Source organism: Gavialis gangeticus, unplaced genomic scaffold, assembly GCF_001723915.1.
Source record: "Gavialis gangeticus isolate Ggan-Ray unplaced genomic scaffold, GavGan_comp1, whole genome shotgun sequence".
Taxonomy (NCBI): domain Eukaryota; kingdom Metazoa; phylum Chordata; order Crocodylia; family Gavialidae; genus Gavialis; species Gavialis gangeticus.
In genome coordinates, this window is record NW_017728993.1 from 18,207,949 (window position 1) to 18,218,025 (window position 10,077).

The window sequence follows — 10,077 nt, forward strand, 5'->3', positions numbered from 1 at the left end:
ACACTCTACCGTGCACACTGCATGTGCACAGCCCAGCGGGCACTGCTTTTTGAAAGGACTCAATATAAAGCACATGTGCATCAAGAACCTGCAGCTCCCGACTGCTCAACCTGTTGCAGAAGGATGAAGGGAATTTACTTACTGCCAACTTTCTGCATGTTGATAGGGTTTTCCAGTGTTCACTTCCTGACCTCCCAGCCCAAAGCTTCTAAGTCAAACAGTTAAAAAAACAAAACCATGGAGTTGAGAAAGTAAAAGTATGTAAGTAAGATCTCCCCATCCCCTCTGGAAACTCAGAGAGAGTCTCTGGGCAACAAGCTCTGTAGGAGCTCCTTCCGTGAGTGAGTGGGATTTGGGGGAGGAAGTACAAGGCTACAGGCCCTGCTCCTCCATCTGCCGAATATGCTGGATTCATGGGAAGCTAAGGCCATCTGCACCTTTTATCCAGTGAGTCCTGGCTTCTTGATTAGCATGGGTTATTGAAGACCAACCTATGCCCCTTGCTGATTGAAGAGTTCCCAAGACCTTGGTGCTCACAGAGAAAAGTAAACCCCATCCTGGGCTTCGTCTCATCTGTGTCTGATCTCTACTTGGCCTTCCTGCCTTCCTCTTTTTACCCAGCATTAAACCAGGCCAAACAGACGGCCCCTACTTCAACATCTTGAAGCTTGAAAAACTGCTGAAGAGTCTCACTTCTGTGCACCAGGACTTGTTGATCTAGTGATCCGGATCAGGCCCATTATGTCGGGAGCCAGGGTGCTATTAAATCACAAAGCAAATTGTAAAACTAATTTCCATTATAGGAATCAACTTCAGAAGGATTTCAAAATAAGTTTTAAATATCTACAAGAGACTCCTAGAATTGGAAAGTGCCCTCAAGGGTCATTTAGTCCAGGTCCTCTTGTGCACACAGTTCTATTTGGGAGACGCTTGCTAGTTTCATGATGTACAGAAGACAAGGTATCTTTTTCATTTCCACTTCAGCTTTTCAACCAAGAACGCTGCTGGTGTCAGTGTCCCTTTGCAAAGGAGCCCTAACACATGAGTAAATTACAATGCTTGCTTCCTGAAGTGTGTTGCCCTTGCAACTTTGCGCTGCTAGAGAGCTGGACAATAATTTTCACAAACACGTTTAATACAATATGCAAAGGAGAAATCACAAGAAATTTGCTACCGGTGTAAAGACAACTCTTCCTTAAATCAGAAGTGTACCTTATGGAAAATTTGCAGTTACTCTGTCAAAAGACAAACTTGGGTTTTCCTCTTTATGAAATGCTCAGCTCCACATTCTCATCCTGAAATGGGTTTAGACAGTTAAAAGGTGACCAGCACACAACCAATTCATACGTCCCCCCCAAAAGCTAAACTTCTATATAAAGGAAAATGTAGTCCTTTAAAGCAAATTTATTTGGGATATTAAAATCAGGGCGTCTTATGAACTTCTGGACAATTTACAAGTTTAATGAACATTCTCATGCATCAGCTTCTGAAACTTAATTGTTGAAAACACTGCAAAGAATTAGTAAGACACAAGTGGGTGTATGGAAGTGCTGGTGAGAGGCGGGTGGTATTTATCATGCATTTCTAATCATGTAACATATATGCTAGCCAGAAGTACATCTTGATGTACATAGGCCTTGATCATTAGAGTCAAATACCTGTCGTTAAAAAATAAAAAACCATGCACCAAAAATGTATTTCCATTTTTGCCCCAAAGATTGCACTGCACCAGGCCAGGAACAGGAAACATCCAGTCCTTGAATAAGTAATGAGTGTAAGCTCTGGTATTTTAAAATCCCTCGAGCTAGAAAGGTGTGCTTTATACCATGGGAGGGATTCTCAGCTTTCCAAAAGGGGCAGCTGCTTCTAATGCAGGGAGGTTGCAACAAATTAGGGTTTTTAAATTCACGGCTCTTCCTGTATAAAAAAATTAGGAAATTTTAAGAAGCTTCTAAAACTTATTTTTTCTCTTGGAAGCCTATGTAACAAGATTGACAGTCCCAAGGAAGTCTGGTTTTATAAAATAAAAAATGACATCTCAGTCCCAATAATGCTGAGACGGTTCTAAGTCTTAACGTAAATACAGAACCGAGTGCCCAATATTTTATAAAATGCTTTATGGGTGTTATACATGGCTTGTGCAATGAAGTTTTCTAAAGCTTGTACTGTTTCTAAGCATCATGCCGTCATGTGGCTGGTAAGGGATGTTGGTTCTACAATATTCTCTATGTGGATTCTCAAGGAAGTTTAAAATTAAACATAATTATGACATCTAGTACTATATAACACCTTGTCTTCAAAATACTTTGTAAACATTAAACTAAGGGCCACCTATAACAAGAATACAACCATGCCATATATGATGGGAGGTTACATTAAAAATGCAAAATACGTCTAGGCTGAAAGAATCCAAGTCATATGCCACGTATGGGCCACAGTGTACGTAGATTAGGAAATGACTGTTGCAGTCAGGTTGCCTAACATAGTTTGAGATCATTATGTTTAATTCAAAATGACATTACCAAGTAGGAAGCAAGCATTATCTTCATTTTACAGCTGGAGGAACTGAAGCCCAATGGAAATCATTTTCAGAGCTGGAGCTAGGCCCTCTGTGATCTTAACAGTGCAGTCTACCACTTCCCGTGACACCATTTGGTCCTAGCCTGACATAAATTATTTCTAGCACAAGATTCACTTTGGAGCTCTGAATTAAAAATCCAAAATATTAATATAAATCCAGAATTTTGATTAAGGGTCTTCAGTTATGGAACCGCAAATCTCTTACGCATCAGCGTTGTGCCTAAAACTGTGAAACCAATTAATGCATTTATTATAATTGCACATACCTGCTCTAGGCTGAAGTTTGGGTTTTCTGGAATGTTCTTGTAGAATCAATTCTAACTTTAGCCCTTGACACCTTTTTGTTATTAGTTTATTTAACAAGTATTTTAATAAAAGCATAGGTTTAAGTTTCTCTTAACATGGTAAGTATATCAGTGTTAAAAGTTCAACTATATACAAAGTGCCTAGAAAAGCATTCAGCTCAATAACCAGTCACTTCAATTCTACTTCCAAATCTTTCATAATCAAGTCTTATAATAAATAAAGACTAATACCAAACATGAAAAATGTTTAAAAATTGTTCATTTGCCAATTTTAACAAGGAAAAAACTGGATTATAATACTTGACAACATGGACATTACGTTTTATGTAAAAAAACGCACAGAAAGAACACACATGGAATGATAAAAAGGAACAATGGTTTACCACTGAGAATATTGCACAACTTCAGGTCTTTCCTCTCCCATCTGCTTCATGTAATTAAGTATATATGAATTAAGTAAAAACTTCTGGCAAGTTCATTGTGTAACTATTTCAATGAACCTGGTACTATAGATTGGTTTAAACACCTTTTGGATACCGTATCAACTACATCTATAGTGTAGTAAGGTGTAGATTTCAGCAGCAGGGCTAATAAATAAACCAATATGCTGATTCTGTATTTTGCTGACTGATCTTTTAAGATGATTCATGACAGACAGAATTCCTCTCTTTTTTAAGTACACAGAATCTTCCAAGTACTTGCGTCTTTAAATACAAATGGTTAGATCGAGTGCTCAAAATGGTATATGCAAAACAATCAAGAACGTTCCCTGATTTTTTGCGTTTAACTTGAGGCTGCATCTCATTTTACAGGACTAAGACTTCTCCATGTATCAGCTTTACATCGAATGTATAAAAGTCACAGTGGAGTACATTTAAGAAAAATAAACGCATGCTAAATGGATAAAAACATTTACAGCTACAATCTTTGCTAGACTGTCTCTACCAACCACATACCTTTTTGCTTCAGAAATGTAGATATTTGTATCACTCTTACTTCAGCTGTACTTTTTCTCCTTGATCACTGCTATGAACTTCTGTGTCTATATGAATTTTGTATTCATGTGCAAAACAGTTTTCTTATATCTGGTTTCATATCTGCTTGGTAGACAAATGTCAGCCAGCAGGACTTAACAGATGCATTTCATACGGAGACCAAGATACAGTATGTTTTATTCTTAATTTTGATAACCTAAGAAGAACTACAGGAATAAGAGATGCAGTATCCTTTTGCTATCATCCAAGACAAGTATTTTTTAGGGGAATGAAGGGAAAGAGGGTGGTGATATTCAACAGTGACATTATATTTTGAAAATGGGACATAGTGTTCTGGATTACTTGATAGCTACATCATCATCATGTCTAAGCACAGGTGTCCACCTTCAAGTTGGTAAATCAAAATGTAGATACTCAAAGTATACTTAAGTTTAAGGATCACTGTCTGATCGAACCTGAAGCAAATTAAGGAAAAACAGAAAAAAAAAAAATACTATCAGACTGGTTTAGCATCCTCACGTGAAATCATCACTTATAGAAAATGGATAGTGCATCTCAGTTTGCTTACAAGCTAGGAGATCACTTTGAATTCTGCATAATCCTAACCGCAAACAAAATACAGCACTTTTAACAGGTTATAAATAAACTGGTTTTCAAGCGTAGAGCCAGCCCAACAATAACAATACACTATTAAAAAGACCTAAGGCAATGGATTCCATTTCCAATGGAAAAAAAAGAACTGTGCAAACAAGCTTAAAACTATTTCTTTGTGCCAGTGTTATAAAATGTAGTTTTTAATAAAGCCTTGACCCAGATGCCTGGAGATTGTGAACAGAATGAGAGCAGAAACTATTACTTTATTTAAGGGGAAAAAAACAACCCTTATCTCGCTTCTACTAAAATCTGATACAGGCAATTTAAACACTTTTAGCTGCTGTAACACTTTACACATTTCCTATATATGGGTGTAAGAACAGGCGTTAGAGGATCATTATATTTTTTAGGAGTGGGTCAAGGCTTTACATAAAAATAACTTCCTACTTTTTCTATAGTTTCTAAAATATTATGCATTTCTCCAATGTTTGCAGCCTTTCAGGAATTTTTAGGAAATGTACTTTTTTTGTGCATGATCTTAATTCCTAATCCCTGGCTCTTTGGGGCTGAATGACAAAGGATCAAACCCATTAAAATGGATGGTTTCCTTGATGGGTCAGAGGATAAACCCTGGCTCAGTTAGTCTCATATGATGAAAGCAGTGCTGCATCCACTGGCTCCATGCAGGAGGGGCACGTAAAGGATCTCATCAACCAGTCATCTATACAGTCCAGGTGGTAAATGTGCATGCATGGCAGGAATCGGATAGGGTCCCCATAAACAAAGTCCATCATACAGATCACACACCTGGGGAAAGAGAGGCCAGAGAAGTAGTAAGATGCTTTACTGTTAGCCAAAGAAAAGCGTTACCCACCCTGCCAAAGAAATAGGTTTGCTGAAGGAGAAGACCAGGGCAGGATTATTCATATAACAACATCTGAATGCAGTATATGCTCCCATCTTCCAAGATCCCAACACCATTTATGTCATCAAGAATTCAAATAAAGGTGAACTTTGAAAGGCAAATGGACTGTTTCCATAGTCTAAATAGAGAGCAGTTTGAGGAAAAATCTGCAACAAAGTTACAGGCTTGCTAGCACCATGTCCAAAAGGGACCTGGGGGTCATAACTGACCATAAAATGAATATGATCCACCAGTGTGATGCTACAGTTTGCACAGCAAACAATGTGCTGGCATGTATCAACTGATGCATCTCAAGCAAAACCAAGGAGGTTGTTCTCTTGCTCTACTCAATGGTGAGACCACAGCTGAAATACTGCACCCAGCTCTGGGCACCGCACTTCAAGAAGCATGTGGAGAAGCTTGAGAGAGCCCAGAGAAGAGCCACTCATGATTAGAGGCTTGAAGAGCAAGCCATACAAGGAAAGGCTGACAGATCTGGGACTGTTTAGCTTAGAAAAGATTTTGGGGGAATTTGGTAGCAGCAGCTTACAAATATGAGCATCAGGGACTAGATGAGCAACTATTCACCAAAGCACCCCATGGGAAAACCAGGAGCAACGGTCATAAACTCCTAGAAGATTTCAGACAAGATATCAGAAAAAATGTCTTCACAGTTCGTGTGACCATACCCTGGACTAGACTCCCAGCAAGGGTGGTGCAGGCACCTACCCTGGAGATCTTCCAAAAGGAGACTGGACCCACACATTGCTGGGGTTATTTGACCCCCCACAGTCTTTCCTGCAGAGAGCAGGGGGGCTAGACCCAATGATCTCAGGAGGTCCCTTCCAGCCCTAAACATCTGTGAGATGAAACACAGCTCATTTTTTAGCTTGGGAATGGATGGCGAAACTTTAAAATTTCAATCAAAAGCCAGTATGTGAAGGTGAAGCGAATCTGCTTTGTGTACCATCAGGGCCATCACAAGTCAGTTTTCATCCTGAGCCAGGTCCTTTAATCTGCTCAGGCTGTTAACCTCTGAAGTTACTGCTGCTTTGGGACTGAATAGTGTGTCTATGCCTCTGGACAGACTCTCCTTCCTTTTGCCATCAGGCTGCCAAAACCAGGCTTGGTTCAAGAGCCTGTTATCTGGCCTTTCCTGTAGGTGACCCAGGAAAGTCCACCTGTACTATCTGCGCAGCTGTCATTTTACCCAGTCCAAAAGCTCCGTGTTCATTATTCTGTGCCAATATGTAAGGAGTGTATTAATATCAACTCCTATTCTTTGGCATTATAACATTTTTCCCCGACAGAAGTTTTCAATAGTAAATGTGCTATGGAAAAGCTGACAGCAAACTCTGTGGTCAAAAAATGGTAAAAAATGTTACAGGTCAGAGAAGCAGTGGGGAGAGACCAAAGTGGTAACTTTTGTTCTCCTCTGCCATATTCCCATCTCATGCTGTCCTGCTGAAGTGTATTTACAGCATCTGTCACGTCCTGTGTGAGGCTGGCAAGGTGGAGGCCAGGTGCTCTGTTTGATTGAACCTGTATCTCCCTACAGACCTCGGTTTCTCAGCCAAAACAAAATGAAAGTAAACTTATAGAACTTTTCTTAACGGTCTTATTTTGTGAAGTGTCCCGATGCTAGTTCACAGTCTGAATGATAATCCTGCACCATTCCTCCCACTCAGGGACGGTGAAGCTGAGTTATAGGCCCTAGGCTGCATGGAGCATAGGAGCTCATAATTTCATATCCCTGTGTAGGGGTTGGGGGTCCAACAAGGCACCAGATTATCTTCTATAGTACCAGGAGTAGCGGTGGCATGTTGGCCATGCCCTCAGTCTCTATCACATGAGGGACAAAGGACCAAGTTTAAGTCACGAACACATCCACACACAATTGTGCAGGAGCACACAGCATAGCCACGAGGTCATGGGACCCATACATGTCCATGTGAACCAACCTTTTATAGGAAGCAGATTGTAGCACAACAAGCCAGGCCCTCGTGAATTGAGTATTAAAAAAAGTTGAACAAATCAGAGGGCTTGGACATGGTTTAGTAGAACTTTAGAGACCGTGGGACATGGCTGCTAAAGCTGTAAATCCACTGAAATCACCACCTGGTTCTGTGGCACAGGAAACGGCACTCCCTCGTGCAGTCAGTCAGATATAGCAGAGAGCAGGGGCAGACCCTTACTTCTGTGTAACTCAAGAGACCATTTGCAACTTCCATTACAAAGAATGAAAATGGTTTGGTCTACATATTATATATTGTTTAAAAAACTTTATGGAACCAACACATTGGCACTATGCCTTAAAAGCAGAGCCAAGACAGCCCTGCCCTGAAGGGCTTGTGATCTTAAAACACAGGACAAAGTGAGAGAGAGAGACAGAGAGAGAGAGAGAGATTGCTTATGAAGACTTCTGCTGAGGAGAATAAGGGAGGATCATCACTGTGTTCAGGAGTGGCTCTAGGGAGGGGAAGCGAGCGTACAAGTGAGAGAAGAAATGGAGGACAGGGCCGGCTCTAGGCTCTGTGACAGACAAAATCAGAAATGGGGTAATAAAGGAGACAGAAGGGTCAGTCAGGCTAAAAGAACTGAGAAGAGGCAACAGTAGAAAGAAAAATGGAAGAGATGCAGCGGACACTGTTATGTACACAGGTGAGGAAGAGGAGCTGTGGGCTGCTCCAGGCAGTCAATGGGAGGAAAGACAGCTTCCGAGTGGCATTTTGGCACTCACTTCACCATCAGATATAGAGACCCGACCCTAGTCAAAGGAAATGAGGCGAAGAATGCAATGAGAGGGGAAAAGGGGAGGGGAATGCAAAGGGGAGGGAAAAATCATTTTGCACAACTACTTCTGCAGCAGAAGTTTAATGTAAATATAATGTAAACCAAACCAAAGGCCAACCGACCCTCCCCCTTCAAACAGCTGATGGGTAAGACTTACTCTCTGATCTTTTTTTCAGAGCCATCTCTTCCAGGATCATAGACTCCCTTAGGCAGGTGCTGGATAAGGCCTATCCTTTGCGCTATTCTTATCTGTTCCTCTTCTGTCAGCTGCGTTGCTAGCCGGGTCTGGCTAGGAGTTGGATGGTAAACAGGAACTGGGACCTGCTCCTATATTTAAAGAGATTCAAACAAAAAAAACAAAGTTTGTTTTTGGATGTTTCCTGATGCTGGTGGATTTTGCAACATAGTAACCTTACTGTTTCTCCATTCTCCTCCTTACCCACTGAAAAAATGTTTGCCCAAAATACCTTCCCCCTGCTCTGTACTTTGTCAGCTTAATTAAAAAGTGAAGAATAGGATAAAGAACAATGGGGAAACTGGCAAGGCTGGTCTTTATAAAGAGTATTTAATATAGTCTCCAGGAGTTAGTCATAAATTAGTTAAACAGATGCACAGGCTCCATGTGAAAACAGTCAAATAAAACTTGCATGAATTTAGCTAATTGATTGATATTCATTCCAACCATGTAATGTTTGGGGAACAGTTACAAATATAAGCTGATGTAATTTCATTCTCTATATTTATGGAAAATCATTTGTACGGATGGGACTAGATGATTTTTAAAGATGCTTTCTTGGTTCCATAACGACAAAAAATGGATGTTAACAGTAATGCTCGATCTAACCAATAATTCAGAAATGTAGACTTTTTTCTTCTTAAATGTTTAAATATGCCAGCTGGACAGCGGAAAGAACTGTCCAAATAAACAGCTGAAATTTTAGAACCGCTCTAGTCCATTTTATGCTTCTTACCAGTTGTCTGACATTGGACTCGGTGCCGTGTATTCGAACTACACAACTCAGACAAAATAAACAAGATCGTGGTATTACACAATCTCGTCCTTGATATGTTCTCAAAAATTGAATTTTAATTATTTGGGGGAACAAATGCATCTGCTTAGAATTAAAAGAGTTTCTGAAAGCAGAATCCATCGTAGGTCGGGGAACACTGTTCTGGGACGTGACAACTTTGCGTGCATCACAAATGCCAGGTTTACAACCATACCCACTTTAAACTCCTTGTCCTCCCATATGCCCCGTTTCCGTCAATGAGACCCCTCTTAAATGCACTTCCAAAGCTTCTCCCTTTGCAGGGTCTGGGGAGTCCCAGATTACTGCCTTCTCTGCTTTTCTCAGTCACCCTCCTGTCATAATTTTCAGCCTGGTTTCCCTTGGTCTGTCTCTCTCCGATTTCCCTGTCTTGACTGGACTAGTGTCCTCAAACTCAGCTAGGCCTCAAGCTCAACGTGGAACATCATGTTGTGGTTTTCACTAATTAATCCCCTCCACTGCAAGTGACCTTCAGATACAGTACGAGCCTGTGTGACTACTGCAATCTGGGTAAGAGAACAACGTTGTCCCCTCCCCGGTGGTGCTGAGCCCAGGATGCCGAGCACTTCTGCTGGAGGTAGGTGCATGGACGAGGACTTGGCACCAGGCTGGTTTTGTTAGGTTTCACGTTTCATGAAGCTACCTTTACTCAATAGTTACACGTTAGAGAAACAGGTTCTCTCTTGTTTCATGAAGTTTGACCCTATTTTTACATGAAAACCAATGTTATATGCGAAAGTGAAAAGGGGAATGTCGATTCTCTCCTTTATTCAGCAAAAATACACAGTGCTTAGCAACTAATCACATGATTATCAAGCATATTATATGATGACTAAAAGTCAAAACAAACAAACAAT

General features: G+C 40.7%; 1 protein-coding gene across 1 annotated transcript; it reads right to left on the bottom strand.

The window, feature by feature from the left end:
* RNF11 (ring finger protein 11) lies at window positions 1-9,322 on the bottom strand. The gene is made up of 3 exons (XM_019528306.1): window positions 9,143-9,322; window positions 8,329-8,498; window positions 1-5,281 (listed from the first exon to the last, which is right to left on the bottom strand). Exons 1-3 carry the CDS (start codon window positions 9,320-9,322, stop codon window positions 5,110-5,112), a joined length of 522 nt encoding a protein of 173 aa, XP_019383851.1. The 3' UTR covers window positions 1-5,109.
* Window positions 9,323-10,077: the final 755 nt, after the last annotated feature.